Here is an 18,722-nt window from a genome sequence, read left to right as displayed (position 1 = left end):
AATCGACGCGATTCTGGTAGATGCGATTGACCGTGAACCAAACCGCGGGTTGTTATGGCAGCCTATAACTATGGCAGCCTATAACCATACCTAAACGACTTCGAATTGGCTTAAGACGTTGCACTACTAACTCAACGGCACTCTGATATGCAGAGTAAGCTTTTTTCGGCAGGCTTAGTCATCAACGTCAACAAATCCAAATCGTTGGATGTAATCATGGCGACCCTTTCAGTTTCACAGTAGCCGGGCAACCAGCGGAGAATGTTGAAAGCTTCCAATATCTTGGTAGCCAAATGTCGTCAGCCGCGGTACCAACATCGACATAGGCGCACGGATCAAGAAAGCAAGGGCTGCCTTCACGAGTTTAAGAAATATCTTTTGACTTTTTTTTAGACTGGAACCCAGCGGGACATCGCAGCAGAGGCAGACCCATTGGCGTAACTAACGAAAAATTCTAGGAGGGGGGGCTAATTTTTGACGTATGATTACGTCCTTTGCGAAGAAAGGGAGGTAATTCTGCGTATTTAAATTTGAGATCTTCACGAAAAGTTACGATTTTCGAGATTTTGGTTATTAAAAACAATGGATTAAAAGGTGCTGGCCGTCGCCGTTAGTAGCAGTACTCAAAAGAAATATCCACGCAATGCCATGGGCGTAGCCAGGATTTCAAGGAGGGGGGGGCAACTTTTTTCTAAATCGTAGTTTTATAGTAGTTTTATAAAAACACATGAATATTAACACATGAAACCAAATCCAAACCAAATCGAAACAATAATGATTAAAATAAAGTGAGAAAAATATTAACGAACTTAGTATTCAGAAAGAATATAAAATCGGCTATAACAATTATTATAAAAATCCTGCATTCTTTCATAAGTCTTGTCCTATGCATTCTTCCATAAGTTTAAGAAAACTAGAACCATACATCTGAATTTCTAAACAAATCCTCTCTGAAATAATATTTATTATAAAATAGGCAGAAAAATCAATATGCAAGCTTTCTCCAGGAATTCCTTCGACAATTGCTCCTGGCATTCTATCCGAAATTCTATCAGGGATTCTTTAGGAATGCCTCCAGCAACTTATTCGGCAGTGTCCTCAGGAATTCCATCATAAATTTTGCCGGGAATTGATACGAAAATTCCACCATTATTTACTCCAAGGAAATCTTCACGAACTTCTTTATAAGTTCTGCAGAATTCTCTGCAATAATTCAAATAATTTCGTGCTGTTTCCCATAATTTTCAAGAATAAGAAAGTTCCGTTAAAATTCCGCAGAATTTCCAGTAAACATTCCTGAGAATTTCACGAAAAATCTTCGAATTTCTTGTGTAAATTCCATAAAATTTCCCGTGGATTGTTTCGAATAATTTCTTGTGAAAATTTCAAAGAATTTCTCCAGGAATTCCACCGGAAATTTATATAGAAATTATACCGAAAATGAAAACAACAATGGAATTTTCGGAGGAATTCCTAGATTAATTCGCAATGAAAGAATTCCGGTGGAAACTTCAAGATTTCCACTGGGAGATCCTCCAGGAGTTTCTCCGAAAATTACTCCTGGAATTCTTCCAGGAGTTCCACCGGCATTTCCAATTTCTCTAGGATTTCCTTCGAGAAATAATTCCGGTAGTTCTATCGGCAGTTCCTCTGAAAATTCTTCCGGGAATTTCGGCAGAATTGGAATTTATTTAGGCTTCTTCAGGAATTTATATAGATTTTCCACCAGAAGCTCCTCTGAGAATTTCTCTGCGAGCTCCTCAGGGAATTCTCCGGGAGGTCCTCTGATGATGATGATGGTCCAGCTACAAACCCCAACAAAGGTTTCAGCTAGACGAGATTTGTCTATAAGATGAATTCTCTTGTTTCCGAGAATGCTTCTGGTAGTTTCCCCGGGGTTCCTTTGAAAATTCTCCCGGGAGTTTCTTCAGAAATTCTTCCAGAAAATTCCTTCGAGAGTTCCTCCGGGAGTTCCACCAGAAGCTATTCCAGGAAATTATTCAAGCTTTTTTTCAGGAAATCATTTAGGCTTTCTTCAGAAATTGAGCTGGAAATTCCTCCAGAAGTTCTTCCGATAGTTTCTCTGGGAGCTCATCCGGGAGGTCCTCTAGGAATTCTTTTAGGAGTTCCTCCTGGAATTCCTTCAGGAGTTCTTACGGAGCTCCTCCGGCAGTTCCTTCGGGAATCCACCAGCAGTTTCTACGAGAATCCCTCCGGGAGTTTCACCGGCAGTTTCTCCGGGTGTTTCTCTGAAAATGAACTCCCGGAGGAACTCTCAGAGTAATTTAGTAATAACTCCCGGGGGATTTTCTATAGGAATTTCCGGAGAAATTATCAGAGGAATTCTGGAAAAAAGCCTGATTGAATTTCCGAAGGAACTGCTGATGGAACTTCAGAGGAATATCAAGTGGAATACCCTAGAGGAAGAGAAAAATATTTCTGAAGGAACTTCCGAAATCCCATTTCCCGCGAAATTCCTGCCTAATATAGTCCAAGAATTCCCTGTAAAGTTCTTGGAGGTATTACCGGAAAATTTCTTGAAAAAACTGGAAGAACTCCCGGAAGAACTCTCCCAAGCACTCCCGGTGGAATTTCCACATGGAAGTACTGACCAGAGAAGTCCCAAAATGGATTTCTGAAAAAATGTGTAGGAAAGCCCAACTGGAATTAATGTAGAAATTTCCAGATGAAATCCAGAAAGTATTCGCAGGTGTATTGCTGAATAAAATCCCAGCGGAAAGGTTCAAAGCAAGTTGTGGAAGAACTCTTGGTAGAAACTCAAGTTAATTCCTGATCCAAGTACACCAGCGCGAAGAGAGAGAGAGAGAGAAAGAGAGAGAGAGAGAGAGAGAGAGAAAGAGAAAGAGAGAGAGAGAGAGAGAGAGAGAGAGAGAGAGAGAGAGAGAGAGAGAGAGAGAGAGAGAGAGAGAGAGAGAGAGAGAGAGAGAGAGAGAGAGAGAGAGAGAGAGAGAGAGAGAGAGAGAGAGAGAGAGAGAGAGAGAGAGAGAGAGAGAGAGAGAGAGAGAGAGAGAGAGAGAGAGAGAGAGAGAGAGAGAGAGAGAGAGAGAGAGAGAGAGAGAGAGAGAGAGAGAGAGAGAGAGAGAGAGAGAGAGAGAGAGAGAGAGAGAGAGAGAGAGAGAGAGAGAGAGAGAGAGAGAGAGAGAGAGAGAGAGAGAGATTTCTGGCTTCATTCTATAATCACCATAATACCGTTTTCTAGTCTACACTGTGCCACCAAAGTACTCTTTAATGGGTGAAAAGTACTCACTATGAAGTTGAACAGTTCAACTCATTAATGGGTAAACTGCTTGTATGTCAGACTAGCGAGTGATTTTACCCATTATCTTAAAAAACTTTTATTGGAAAATGTGTAAAAATCACTCTTTATTATTTAAAAATTTAATTCTCCGAAATATTGAAATTAATCCTTATTATTAAACTGCAGAGCACCTTGAACAGCTGCACCAGGAGCCAATGCCGGAATCGAGGTTATTCCTTATGACCGCCAATCGTCTTCGGCTGTCTGGTGCACTCCCACTATTGCCCCTGGGATCAACCGACACCGTTTTCGACTTCTCAATCTTTGGAACACCAGCAGCTGGCAGTCTCAGGAATCAGTGCCAAAGGATCGCTGAAGACGACTCTGTTCTTTGTTGTTAAACATCTCAATCGTCGGGCTGAAAGAGACATAAATTAACGAATATTTAATAAAAATAATCGTAATTAAAGCAAGAACTATTACCTCTTCGGCCATCAGTATCTTGGCTTGTTTGTTCATAAATTTTAACTTGATTTTCACTTTTTAATGAGTAAAAACATGGAACTTGAAAATGGGTTCAAAATGCACATTACCTCAAAAAAAATTTATCGTTATTTTGACAGTTTCATATATTGAAAAAAAACCAGATTAATCCACCTACAGTGAGATTATGACCCTTCCTTAATTAAAAGGAAAAATTTTCAGACTCCAGTAAATATTTAAAACGAGATAAAACTACTTAACCTCCCACGGCGATTGAAAGTGCAAAAGACAAAAATAATTGCCTACCAAAAGGCGGATTACATGGGTTGAGTGACAACAAAACGAATGATTCCGCACTGTACGTCAGGTTGCCTATCTATCAGGCGCTCGTCGGATTGAATATGTATTGTAACATGTGGTAACATGATTGGTTAGAAACTATCGTAACGCTGGCAGCATGTATATTTGTAAATTCCAGAGACCTTGATATTAATTAATCCAGAACTAAATTAATCAGTCATTGATCTGAACGAAAATCAATAGCGTTCAATAATAATATATATTTCGCCTTATGGCTCCCTGATTTTGTAAAACTAATGATATTTAATACCTTAAAAATGAGCGAGATTTATATGGTAGTAAATTTTAGAATTTGCACACATACGCACACATACATGCATAAAAGTGGTCTATTAGTATCTCAAAACATGCTCACATTTGTTATCTAGCTTATACTAAAGAAATTTTTGAAATCCCTTCAAATTTTTACGTTTTTGCTTTTCTGAGGTTTTGTGGTACATGCTACTATCTGTTCCTCAATTAAAACCAATTGTTTCTTTGAAACAAATCCGAAAAATAAGCAAATTTTCATATCATATCACTTGTTGCAATTATATTTTCAATATTAAAGTGAATGTGTTTCAATTGCCATATATTTTATTTCATAATTCAAGAGGTTTATTGACAGATTAATACATAACACGTCTGCGTAACGCATGCAAAGTGAAATTATAGACACTTCCGAAGGAAGGGTCAAAACGATCAATGGGTATCGTTTTCAACATAACCGCGAGTAGACGTAGGACTTGTATAAACGTAACGTATTTACATTTAACTTCTAACTTTCGGATCTATGAAGTTTGATTATAGGTATTGATATTGGAAACGACAACTTCCATGCTGTGTAGAATTACAGTGTTGACCCGATTTTGTCTACCCCGATTTTATCACGTTTTCGACCCGATTTTATCACGTCCCGATTTTGTCACGTTTTCGACCCGATTTTGTCACCCCAAAAAAAGTTGTCATTCTTTATATTTTCGTAAATAATATCAAAAACAACATTGATTTTCATGAAATAACTTTCACCGCCTGTAGTTTATTACGAACGACTTCTGAGTACCTGGAAAATATTCTGTAAGCAATTTCGACAAGAAATAATGGGTACCATTCACGCATTTGTGGAATGAATTAAAAAACATGAAATTTTTTTTTTCCAATTTTGTCACATACCCTGTTTTATCACCCCAAAATTCACCAGAGGGTGATAAGTAAAATCGGGATATTACTGTTTTAGCAATTTGTTTATTCAAAACTTCTGGAAATAAAACTCATAATTAAATACATAATAAGAATTGATTTGTTTCTAACTATTAATCCCTTATTTACTCAAGCAAATGTAGGTCATTTATAGATTTCTCATTGATGATAGTATTTGAAATTTAAAAATTCTATTTGTAAAATTTTCAGACTTGGGCAAAATGTGCTATTTTAGAGGAACTGTCCCGTTTTCCAAACAAAGAAATACAGCACCAATTTCGTTGCTCACAACAATAAGAAACAAGTCAAGGAGCAATAACCCTACTAAAATAGAGGAGGTACTGCTAATACGCCAACGAAAAATTATTTAATGTTTTGATTCCAAACTCCGAGTCTACGTCAAGTTTAATAATACAATTTCTCAGAAAATGAAAAACAAAGAATAAGATAAAGTTTATTTAAATATTCTTCTGGACATTATTTTTTGCAAACATTTACATGTAATACAGCGAAATTTTCTAATCTAAAACGGATATTACCACTATTGCTTATTATGCATCTTTAATTGCTAATGTCTTCTGCAAATAAATGAAAGTAATTATTTTAATCAGATTTTTATTTTCATCAGTGTAGTTGATTTTTTTGCTAGGGAATCAGAGCTGTTATAGTATAACCATGTTTTAATGTACGTGTCGTTTAGTACCAAGCACAACTTAACATATGGTCAGTCGTATGACATGACTCGTACCCATCCCGGGATCATGTGGATTATGAAACCAAACTCTAATTTTATTCTTCTTCATCCACCACCGCTGCCCTCGTTGCCTCAGCCATCATCGGCCTCTAGCTGTGAACTCCGAGCGATGCGATGGGCGATTGCATCCATCGCAACCGACCATCATCAAGCACAGAATGACCAAAAAATGTGCCCACTTCTTCCATGCATATTCGAAGACCCACCGGCAGTTCTACCGCTGGTAACTGCATGCTGTCGCTGTGTGGGTAAACACAGCGAACGAACGAACGATACGAAAAATGCGTGAGCAAGAGGCACGTCAGTACGCACTGCTGTCACAAATTGTAATGACTCGCACACGGCAGGCACTGCTTCTTTTATACACAAAGAAAAACATCCGGTAGACCCGAAGGCCCGTGAAATACCGCATTCTGATGTCCGTGATAGGAACGCACGAGATTGGTTACATATGAAATTTTTACTGGCTTTGACAAGAATGGAAATTTTCAATAGCTTATCGTAAATAATCTTAAGTTTCAATAAAATAGGCAAAATGGTGGAGAGTGTCCGAGTCGATTGATATATAAATCTTAAAAATCCATCGAAAGATAAAGGCGCTAGTAACGTTCGAAATCTTCCCTTCCAGCGTAACGCTCTCGATTCCCAAAAATCTAAATGACACCTAGTATAGTAAAGAAAGACGTAAGTCCTACGTCAAAATAATGGGTAGTTTTTATTCTTTAAAGAGTACTGTTGGGTTTACAGTGTATAAGGGCAGACAGACAAAAATTCATTCTTATGTGTACATTGAGGATACTGTACTCATGATTTTCATAAACTGAATCGTATGAACCCACCTAATTTCTATATTTTATGAATTTCATAGTTGTCGTATGTTGCTCATAAAACTGGAATGATATTTTATTACACTAGTTATGATCTGTTTACGCTCATAGTGTAAATTTCATACGTGACTGCTATGATATTCAAAGCTGAGTCTGGTGGAAAAATAACATAAGTGTCACGTATGAAAAGTGTGTGCGAAGAGAATGGCGTCGAACGATTTGCTGGAGGATCTTCCTATTTCGGCCAGTGCTTTAAAAGAATTCGAAGGTATTTATTAAGACATCATCCTTTAATCAATCTGCTCAGCACATAGTTTTATTTTCAGAGTGTGGTGTGGACACAACCGCCCTGATATGTTGGGACAAGCAGCAAATTTCAGAAGCTCTCTGTGGGATATAGATATCTGTCCAATATGAATACCCTAATAATAGAGATGTTAGTGGTGCCATTGCATAAGTAGCATAACGACCACCCACCAAGCCACCCACCGCTAGGCAATATTCGCCTCTACGGTTTCGCCACCCAGCACACAGCATGCCATGATTCTGCCTCTTTCTTAAAACGACTACCGGCGCGAGCACACGCGTTTTCCCCGAATAGTCTCCCATCACTCCGACGTCAGTGGCCAACGGAAGACGGACCAGCCGAATTGCAGCGAGAATCGGAACCTCACATTGGCGATCCTACCAGGTAAATTCTAGAATTTGCATGTTCAGGACTCTCGAGAATACTATGCGGTCATACAAAAAAAAAAAAAATGAACGTATTGAAATGTGAATGAAAGTCGTGATAATATTTCATATTCTATCTAGAATGTGCTTACCATCGGTTTGTGACCTTAATTACCACATGCTGTTTTTTTTTTTTGAAAGAACATCGGAAATGTTTTTTGATAAAATTGCATCGGTTTTTTGGCTTGGAATGCCACAAGTGTCCTGAAGGACACCGAAATGACAAAATGACATCGGCTTGTGACTTGGCGTGTCACAAGGTGTTCTCAGAAAACACCGGAACAACTACAAAATAGATTTCGGAAATATGTTTGGCATCGGTTTGTGGCTTAAGTTGCTACAAGGTGTTCTGGAAGAACACCGAAAATGTTGTGGATAAGATAGCATCGGTTTGTGACTTGGAAAGTCACAAGGTGTACTGAAAGAACATCGGAAATGTTTTTGATGAGATTGCATCGGTTTGTGGCTTGGAATGCCTGAAAGGACACCGGAATGACAAAAAAAAATAGACATCGGCTTGTGACTTGGAGTGACACAAGGTGTTCTGAAAGAAAACCGGAGCAACTACATCTCTATTTAACGAAAAAAATATGGAGTTTCGATCGAAAATATGTTTGGCATCGGATTGTGGCTCAAGTGGCTACAAGGTGTTCTGAAAGAACACCGGAAGTGTTAATGGATAAGATAGCATCGGTTTGTGACTTGGAAAGTCACGAAAGAACATCGTAAATGTTTTTGATGAATTGCATCGGTTTGTGGCTTGACATGGCACAAGGTATTCTGAACGAACACCAGAGAAAATGTTGATAAGATGGCATCGGTTTGACTTGGAATGTCACATAACTATTTGAATTTATTAAAAAAAATCTTGGCATCGGTGTTATGGCTTGAATTGCTACAAGATGTTCTAGAACAACGAAACATTTGGATGGTTTTGACCAAATATTTCATTTTATATTAAGAACATTCTTGATGTCTGTTTGTTTGGGAGAACACTGGACAATTTATTATTGTGATTGATCATCGGTCCGGGGAAAGAACAGAATAACAGAATGATTGATCCATTGGTTTATCATTTGGAATAACATAATCAGTTCTTGAGAACCACTGGAAAAGTTATGTTTAATAGTGATGATAACACCGATACGTGAGTTGCAATATCACATGGTTTTCTGGTAAAACACTGGAACACCTACATTTTTTATAAACATAATTTTCGGAAAATATGCATTACATCGGTTACGGCTCAAATTGTCATAAAAAAAAAAAATAATAACAGTAATAAAAAAAATATTGTAGACACCGGTTTAGGACTTGAAATGTCCAAAATGTTCTGTTGAAATAAAAAAAGAAAAAAAAAAAAAAAATTGGTGAATATTTTTTGTCATCGGTTTGTGTTCTTAAATTATATAAAATATTAAATAATTTGGATGACATCAAATTCCTACTTTTGAATAACAGAATACCCACAAATCGTGGGCCACGATTCCGATGATATACATGTACCGAATTGATTAGAACTGCATGATAGTGACACTTTATTTCGAAAATGTGCTTATCGATCGCACTTTGTGTCTCTTGTTTTCAATAGGTTACATAACATGTCTAACTGTGGAAAATATGTACGGGCCCCACTGGCCGATGAAGATTTTAATAAAGGCGAAATAAGTGAAGATCAAAATGACATATGTTCGCTATACTCTGATGACTTTGAAGTGGCTGCCCACGAAACTGTGGAAACCGAAGACCAATCCTTGGTGGAACCCGGTACCATAAATGAAGAATGGGGTATCCTGAGAAGCTCTCCCAAAAAACCTACCTGTGAAGCGAATCCATCAACTAATAAAAATAATGAAAGCGATAAACATGATCTTGAAGACACTGTGCATTCGGAATTTGCGGAGCGTGCATCCAATGTACGGTGGGATCTTATTCCGAAGTTTCCCAAGGACATCCCATCCAATAAACTTTGGGAAAATTGGCAGAGTTTCATCGATAATTTTGAAATTGCTGCATCTCTGTCGACTTTCTCGAGATCAGCGGATCGTGCAAAGTTGCTTTACCTGTCAATCGGAAAAAACCTACAAGACATTATTAACGCAGCAAATCTTCAGCCGGATTACCGCGATCCGAGATGCTATTCAAATCTTGTAACAGGTATCAATAACTACTTCAAGTCTATGACAGACACGGCCGCCGAACACGAAGCGTTCCAATCCATGCGTCAAGCTAAAGGTGAAACGATTGTCATGTTCCATGCTCAACTCACGCAGAAGGTACGACTATGTGGATATAGTCCAGCAGACCAAGTCCGTTTTGTCCTCGCTCAATTACTCAAGGGCATGCAGAACAGAGAGCTAGCTTTAACAGCAAGAACCTATGGACACGACGCAGCGTACATCGTACAGGCAGCAACAAGAGTCGAAGCGTACCAATCCAGCAGAAATAACGTGGAAAATGATGCTTCTGAAGTCTTAGCAGTATATCGAAAGCGAGAGCATAGTCGTGAAAGGCAAATCCCGCAGAAGATCCGCAAAATCGAGGGAAATAAGGTGTACGGTAAACATAAATTAAGAGGATCATCACTGGACTACCGTCAGACCCAGCGCAACCGTTGTTGGAAGTGGATATACTTTCCATAGAAAAAATACATGTCCTGCAACGGATAAGCGATGCAATGAATGTGGTCGCGTCGGCCACTTTGCAATGATGTGTCGCGGCAAGTCGAAGGGAAGAGGCATTAACAACATTCAAGAAAAGATCCGAGCAGCCCCACGCCAGCGCGAATGGAAACAGGAACGTAGTGATGATCAGGTATAAACCATAATTCAACTCAACGTAGAATGAATAGCAAACCCTTACATACATACATGGTTCATAATAAAGAATAATATTTCTTGTGAAAGTACTTATTTCCTCATTAGCCCCACATTCTTTTTTGGTTTTTTTAGCAAATCAATGCGGTTGTGCCGTTGTGTGACGCAGTTGTACGCTGTCGCCTTGGCTCGTCTAGTCCATTCAACTTCCTCGTTGATTCTGGTGCTGACGTGAATATTGTGGGTGGAAACGATTGGGAGTACTTAGAGAAAGAATATCTCAAAGGAACGGTTAAATTAGATCCAATTCAATTCGTTGCCAACGAGCTTAGGGCATACGCAGTACAGACCCCGATGGTAGTACGTTGTGCGTTCAGAGCGACAGTAGAGGTAGTAGATGCAACCAAACCAATCGTTACGGCGGTCTTCCTTGTTGTTGACAAAGGTCGTCGGTCCTTACTCGGACGACGCACAGCCAGCGAACTGAAATTGTTAAAAGTAGGACTCTCTGTGAATACCTGTGAACAATCCAATGGTGATTTTTTTCCCAAAATGCCGGGTGTGCGTCCCTCCCAAAAGAACGCGTACTACAATGTACCAGCGGCTTACCGTGAGGCAGCTAGGAAACGACTTGAAGACATGGAAGCTCGAGGTATAATTGAGCGTATTACGAAAGCACCTGAATGGATCAGCGGCATGTCGGCGGTACCTAAAGGAAAGAACGATTTTAGGTTAGTGGTCAACATGCGCGCACCGAACAAAGCGATACAAAGAGAATACTTCCGTATGCCTCTAATTGATGAGATGAAGGTGAAACTTCACGGAGCCAAGTTTTTACGAAGTTAGACCTTAGCAACGCCTACTATCATCTCGAGCTCTGTAAAGAATCGCGAGATTTGACAACATTCCTGACGGAAAACGGCATGTACCGGTTTTCACGCCTTATGTTCGGTGTCAATTGTGCACCTGAAATTTTTCAGAGGAGATGTGTCGTATACTGGAAAACATCGATAACGTAATAGTATATATAGACGATGTGCTAATATTCGCTGAGACATTAGAAAAACTCAAGACCGTTACAGCACAGGTCCTGCGAATAATAAGAGCAAACAATCTTACTCTCAATGAAGATAAATGCGAATTCGATAAAAGCTCTGTAATATTCCTGGGACATAGTCGAGACGAGAACGGATTCCATGTAGATGACGCAAAGGTTAAAGCGATCCGACGATTCCGGCCACCAACCAGTGTATCCGAACTTAAAAGTTTCCTGGGACTGGCATCGTACGTTAGCCCTCATATCAAGGACTTCGCAGAAATTTCGCACACATTGTGGGCTGTTACCACCAACAAAAATTGGTATTGGGGCTCTGAGCAGCTTGCAGCGTTTGAGGCAATCAAAGAGCGTATCACACGATGTACAACCACACTCGGATACTTCTCCGACAATGCAAAAACCATTCTGTACACAGATGCATCTCCCAACGCTCTTGGTGCGGTACTTGTACAAGAGCGGCAAGACAGTTCTCCTCGCATCATAAGTTTTGCGTCTAAAGCACTTACAGATACGGAGAAGAGATATGCCCAAAACCAGCGCGAAGCTTTGGCTACAGTATGGGCCGTCGAACATTTTTCATTTTTCCTCCTAGGTCGCCACTTTATCCTCAGAACGGATGCACAGGGAGTTGCTTTTATTTTGAATCGATCACGGGAGAATTCGAAGAGGGCCTTGACAAGAGCCGATGGATGGGCGCTTCGCCTTAGTCCATATAGTTATGATGTAGAATATATTCGAGGTCGCGAAAACATTGCAGACCCATCCTCTCGCCTGTACACTGGCAATGACGAACCCTTCGATGAGCAACACAGTCCGTGGGAGATTGCCGCACTGGAGGCGAATGCAGTAGGTTTCTTGACCGTAAAAGAGCTTCAAGATGAAACTAAGTTAGACACCACACTCCAGAGTGTTATCGATGCATTGGAAACACAGACATGGTCAAAGGAGCTCAGAAGGTTCGAAAGTATAGCGAGCGATTTATCATTCGATGGTGGAATTTTAATTAAAAATGGGTGCGCTGTAGTTCCCGAAAAGCTTCGAAAGAAAACTCTCAATCTGGCACATGACGGACATCCAATGGCAGCAAAGCTCAAAAGCATCTTACGAGAACGGGTGTGGTGGCCCGGAATCGCCACAGATGCAGAGCAATGGGTTAAATCCTGTGAAGTATGTGCTACGAATGGTAGACCTGAGCGGCCAACCCCTATGAAACGAATACTAGCCCCACAAACCGTTTGGGAAACCATAGCACTGGATTTCAACGGTCCATACTCCAGGCTTGGAGGAATTTCAATCTTGTTGATTGTCCAGGTATGACTCGAATCTTTGATTTACCCAATATTAAACAATTACTATTTTTTGTCCACTTTTTCTTATTTTTTGTGTATTAGGTTCTTATTCGCTCGCCCTGTAAAATCAACGAGCTTCGAACAGACCAAACTTGTTTTGGAGGAAATATTCGCTCGAGAAGGTTTTCCAAAAACCATTCGATCAGACAATGGACCGCCATTCAACGGGGATGAATACCGAGCATACTGCGCAAATCGAGGTATTGAAGCTATTTTCTCGACCCCCTTGTTCCCGCAGCAAAACGGGCTCGTCGAGAACTATATGAAGCTCGTCAATAAAGCAATGGCTTCGGCACTCAGCAACAGATTGTGTTTCAAGTCTGAGCTACAGGCTGCTGTCAATGCCCATAACGCTGCGGCACATTCGATTACAGGTGTCCCGCCCGAGGAAGTAATGCTGGGCCGTAAAATAAAGCGCAAGCTTCCTTTGTTGCGGCACGAAAAAGCAACACATGATGACGAACTTCTCAACCGCAGAGATAAAATTGAAAAGTTGAAAGCTAAAAGCGTGAGGACTCTAGAAGAGGAGCACGAGTTTGCCGGATAAACCCAGGCGACACGGTCATAATGGAACGCCTGACCCGGGTGAAAGGAGACAGCAGGTTCGACTCTCAGAGGTTCACTGTCATCAAACAGGACAACGGCAATCTTGTTCTCCAGAATGATCGTGGCCAAACTATAAAGCGTCATGTCACTCAGACCAAAAAGGTAGGTCCCTGGCGTCTATCCGACTCCAAAGCTGATGATGGTATCTCACTTACCCCGAAGCACAATGACAGAGACAGAGACAGAGACACCGACCCAGCAGAATTAAATTTGTTCCTTCGTATATGAAAGACTACGTGCAATCAGTCGAGTGATGTTTTTTTTTTCTCTTATTTTTTCTTGTTCTCCTACCTCATGATTTTTTACCTAAAAAAACAGAGTTGAAAATGGATTTTATTGTATATTCGAGAGCAGAACCGAATAATATGTATATTTTACCTTAAAATAGGAACGACGTAGCTGAACATTTAGTAGTCATTATTACAGCAAACATAACATTAAATAAATAAAATAAAGGTTTATATTACACATAAAACAACCCGAACAGAGTGAACGGTTTAACGTTTGTAAATAATTAACAATCAGAGGCACAGTATGAGTTCGATCAATCAATCATCATTACGTCAATGTGTGCGAGTATGAGTGAGAGAAAAACAAATACACGCTGTTTATGAAAACCCGATTTAGCGTCTTTAATGAATGGTGAAATATTTCACGCATGACTTTGCAAAATATCCAATTTTACAATCAAAAACAAGTTTTTTTTTTGTTTTTGACGAACAGTTCGATGAATCATTTAAATTCAGCTAATTAACTTAAAAAAAAAATAATTGGGGATCACAAAAAAAGATAATGATTCCAATTTATTTTAGCAAAACACAAACAAAATCGAGGAAAAATTACCATCTTTATACTAATCAGAAGATAATTATAGACATATACTTTTTTATAGTGGAAGGGGGATGTGGGATATAGATAACTGTCCAATATGAATACCCTAATAATAGAGATGTTAGTGGTGCCATTGCATAAGTAGCATAACGACCACCCACCAAGCCACCCACCGCTAGGCAATATTCGCCTCTACGGTTTCGCCACACGGCACACAGCATGCCATGATTCTGCCTCTTTCTTAACACGACCACCGGCGCGAGCACACACGTTTTCCCCGAACAGTCTCCCATCACTCCGACGTCAGTGGCCAACGGAAGACGGACCAGCCGAATTGCAGCGAGAATCGGAACCTCACACTCTCTTACAAACTAATGTTGATTGGGACGTCGAGACGATTTGGGATTTAATTTCAAATTGGCGAGGTCGTAATGTATGAAACATCTGGTTTTTATGTTAATATTGAATATTCTTTAATGCAAATCCATATTTAGGGACTAGAAAATGCTGTAATCGTGTTTGAAGACACTAACAGTGCTCCGCAGGACGCAGTTAGCGTTTCAGAACAAACGGAAAAAGAAAGTTCCGAGACGCTGAAAATACAATACGAACCAGAGGAAAAAAATAAGGTGATGAAGCGTAATATCATTTCATTAAGCCAAATTGAACGTAATATGATTTTTTTTAGATATCTTCGAACTTGATAATTAAGTATGAATCCCCATCTGAGTCGGTGGACGAAATTATCGCCGAAAGTTCGCCAGTGATAACGGAGAATTGCTCGATTTTCACACAGCATACTCAATCAGGTCTCAACGAATCAGTCGACGATGATACTTCCAGCATTGATCAACGGTGCGAAGTAGTCGCTGTTGGCGATATCATACCAGAGGACAACCATCAATCGCGCGAAACCCCAGAGAGCTCGTACGAATCCGTCGGCATTGCAAAGCGATCCGGCAAAGAAACAGAGCACTTAATTGTCAACAAGAGCACTCAATCCGGCGCTCGCAAATTTTGTGGATTAGCCGGCGAAGAGAGCCCGATAAAATTGGACAGAGAAAATCAAACGGAAATTGCCCGGTCGAGTGAATACATCCAAGTTCAACGATCAATCAAAGAGGCAGACTTCGGAGGAGGAGGTATTGAAGGAATTCGAGAACCTGTGGATGAATTGGTATAATATTTCTATTTTTACTTTAGCAAAGATGTAATCTTTAAATATTTCCAATAGCACTCGAACTATTACTTCTCGTCGAATACGCTCAGAGATCTCCTTAAAGAAACAATTATTGGTTCCAAGATTCTTAAAAACTATAACCATGGATTGGAACTATCAGAAGCTAGCCAAAAGTTCGTGACAGATGTCGTTGCCAAGCACCATCTGTACAAAAAGAAGAAGACAACTGCAGAACAGTTGAATATTTATGCGGAGGTTATTCTTGGAATTTTCCCGAAAGAAGCAAAGGTATAATGTATTGATAATACCACAGTTGCAACCCATTTTCATTTGTATTTTTCTACAGGCAACATACTTCATTCCATTACATAAAGGCAAGCCTGGAGGTGAGCTTTATAGCAGGATAAAATACCCTAGACAGCAGAAACGAGAAAAAGAAGAAGACGAATATCTAAGTGGCGTTCAAATATCTTTACCCACTGAGCTGAAAATACTGCACCAGGTTGTAAGTGTCCTTGAGTGGCTGCAATTAAATCACTCACCGCGGCTCACTGTCCTATCACTGTGCAAACCGTCGTTTGTGGCCAGGAGAGTTGACCTAAGAAAACAAAATCAAAGCGCCAAAATACTTCAAGCATTTCCTCATTTGTTTGTAGAACATGGATATCAGTTGGTACGTATCTAAAACTCACAAATACAATTTTATTTTAAATCAATTACTATTTTAGCTGGATACAGATTATCGTCTACTTGGGTTCAAAAATCCTTTAGGAGGCCTAAATAAATGGAATGATATCATCGACCCTATTGGTTGTTACCTTTCCAAACACGCCAAAGATCCATCTGCAAAGTCAATTCTTCGAACGATTAAAGATACTAATCTCGCCGCAGGTAAATCAAATATATTCTAGCAAACAATTTTATATTACAAATTGCTATTTTAAATTAGATCTACGCATACCGGCTGTACTGCTTGGGCTGAACACCGTGCTTGCACCCGTAAAAGCATCTTCCGGTTTCAAGCCTACTATTGCGACTGCTCAAGACGATACCGTTTTGTTTTGTAAAACAATTGACGACGCAGAACAGGTTTTGACTAAACTAAGGGTGCAATGGAGTGAACAAGGATTACCGGAATCAGCCAAGCTTATCATTTTTGGAGCAGACTACAGTAATGTATCAGGAAACTGTCTGGTGACATACAGGGACTTGCGATACAACCTACCGAACATAGCTAGAGGCATAGATGTGCTTGTCAAACTTACTGTTGTTCTTGGTATACCAATTTCAAAGATCTCGAAGTTAGTTTGGCTTTTCGTGCAAAAATATGTGTACGAAATAGATTGCGCGAATACATATGTTTGTATTACTAAGCTGTCTGCATATTTGAATACATTTCTACCATGCTCATCAAATGCTGTATCGAAGACTGTGGCATCCAGTTCGACGCTGCCGACAAGCTATTGACACACCTTGCAGTTGATCACCGAACACCTACTAACTACCGATATCCGTGCAGTTATCCTAAATGCTTCCAAGTGTTTAGTAAATTATATAACTTTAAGCGTCATTTGAAAAACCATGTATTTCCACAAAACGATACTAAAACTGTACCTAGTAATGAAGATATAAGCATCACACCGTTGGTTGAAAGTGAACCGATGAAAAAAGTACAAAAAAAAGAGTTTCGTGAACCGGATAAGGAGCCAGGAACAAATATCACTGACAAATTAAACATAATTCATAAATCTGCTACCGAATTCACTTTAAGTTTGCATAATAAAAAAAACTTTTCAAGACAAGACGTCCAATACGTACAACAAGAAACTCAAAAGTTTTGCAGTAGCATTGCAAACCAAATCGAAAGCCTAGATGTCAACACAAATAACCCCGAAATTCAACATCAATTAACAGCGTGTATTTCTAGTATGAAAACTGCATTCAATTTCATTGGAAGTGATTATAAACTATTCGAACACCTTAATAGAATAGGGCTATTCAAATATCCATCAGTAATTACTTTGACAAACGATAACTGCATTATCTCGGAAGATTTTCAAATAGAAAATTACGATAGAAAATCCTGCTTAGTTTTAAATGATGTCGAATTCCAAATTAAATCATTCTTTGAGCAGCATTCTATATTGACAGAGATGATCGACAATGTTAAGAAGCTGGAGAATTCTAATAGCATAAACCATTTCATCAATGGTAAAGTTTGGCAAACAATTAAACAAAAATACGCACATGACAAGGACTTCAATTATGTAATACCTGTTTGGCTATATGCAGATGAATTTGAAATCAACGACACACAAAGCTCCCATCATAAGGTCGATTCCATTTGTGGCATTTACTACAATTTTCCAACGTTGCCTGAAAAGTATAGCTCTAAAATTTGCAATATTTTCGTGGCTGGTTTTATCCGGAAAGTCGTCATGAATAAAATAGGCATTAACAAATTAGTCGAACAATTGGTTAAAACTTTCAAAAAAATCGAAGAAGAAGGAGTTCTTATTCTCCATCAGGGGGTGCATATCAAAGTAAGATTTGTTTTAACGATGGTCCAAGGAGATAACCTTGGAATCCATACTCTACTCCTTTTGTCTGGTAGTTTTAATGCAACGTTCTATTGTCGATTTTGCCGAAGATCAAAACAGGAGCTTCAAAAAGATTGTAAGGAGCACGAAGAGTTTCTAAGAAATGTTCAAAATTACACCAATGACGTATCAACCAGAAAACAATCAGAAACTGGAATTGCTGGCTCATCAGAATTTAATAAACTGCCTTCATTCCATGTTGTTGAAAACTTATGCGTAGATGCTATGCATGACCTGTATAGTAATGGTGTTTGTAAATATGGTTTTACTGCAGCTTTGAATAAGTTTATATATGCGAAAAGATATTTCTCTCTTTCTGATCTTAATATTCGTATCAATATTGTACGCACTTCATTAGAAACTGGAATGCGTCGAATGCCTGTTATCACTGAAACATATGATAAGAAAAAAAAGTCGAAATCAGTTGTGTTGAGGATGACTGCTGATGAAATGAGATGTTTTTGCAATAATTTCAGCTTTATTGTAGGGCCTTATGTACCCCCAGATGATTCTGTCTGGAGTTTTTGCACCACATTAATTGAACTATCTGATGTTATTATGTATAGAAGTTTTACCGATGACGATCTATTTGATTTGGAAAATTTAGTTCAGAAACATAACGAGTTATATTTGCAGAACTTCAATGAGCATTTAAAGCCGAAGCAACATTTTCTGGTGCACTACCCTAA

At 39.3% G+C, this 18,722-nt stretch overlaps 3 protein-coding genes across 3 annotated transcripts in view; all 3 read left to right on the top strand.

Annotated features, from left to right (window-relative positions):
- The first annotated feature begins 7,252 nt into the window (after positions 1-7,252).
- Positions 7,253-10,533, top strand: LOC134214900 (uncharacterized). Its single transcript, XM_062694181.1, has 2 exons — positions 7,253-7,553; positions 9,186-10,533. The coding sequence occupies exon 2, from the start codon at positions 9,196-9,198 to the stop codon at positions 10,234-10,236; it is 1,041 nt and encodes a 346-aa protein (XP_062550165.1). The 5' UTR covers positions 7,253-7,553; positions 9,186-9,195; the 3' UTR covers positions 10,237-10,533.
- Positions 10,534-13,383: 2,850 nt separating this feature from the next.
- On the top strand, positions 13,384-15,791 carry LOC134207374 (uncharacterized). Its single transcript, XM_062683099.1, has 4 exons — positions 13,384-13,524; positions 14,748-14,882; positions 14,942-15,430; positions 15,488-15,791. The coding sequence occupies exons 1-4, from the start codon at positions 13,384-13,386 to the stop codon at positions 15,725-15,727; spliced, it is 1,005 nt and encodes a 334-aa protein (XP_062539083.1). The 3' UTR covers positions 15,728-15,791.
- Positions 15,792-16,027: 236 nt separating this feature from the next.
- Positions 16,028-18,722, top strand: part of LOC134207373 (uncharacterized) — a 52,392-nt gene continuing 49,697 nt past the window's right edge. Inside the window, exons 1-2 of the mRNA XM_062683098.1 lie at positions 16,028-16,106; positions 16,162-18,159. Coding sequence (XP_062539082.1) covers positions 16,837-18,159 — 1,323 coding nt within the window. The 5' untranslated portion in view covers positions 16,028-16,106; positions 16,162-16,836. The remainder of the gene's footprint in view (positions 16,107-16,161; positions 18,160-18,722) is intronic.

Source organism: Armigeres subalbatus, chromosome 1 (assembly GCF_024139115.2).
Source record: "Armigeres subalbatus isolate Guangzhou_Male chromosome 1, GZ_Asu_2, whole genome shotgun sequence".
In the NCBI taxonomy this organism is placed as follows: Eukaryota; Metazoa; Arthropoda; class Insecta; order Diptera; family Culicidae; genus Armigeres; species Armigeres subalbatus.
This window is presented reverse-complemented; position numbering and strand designations above follow the sequence as displayed.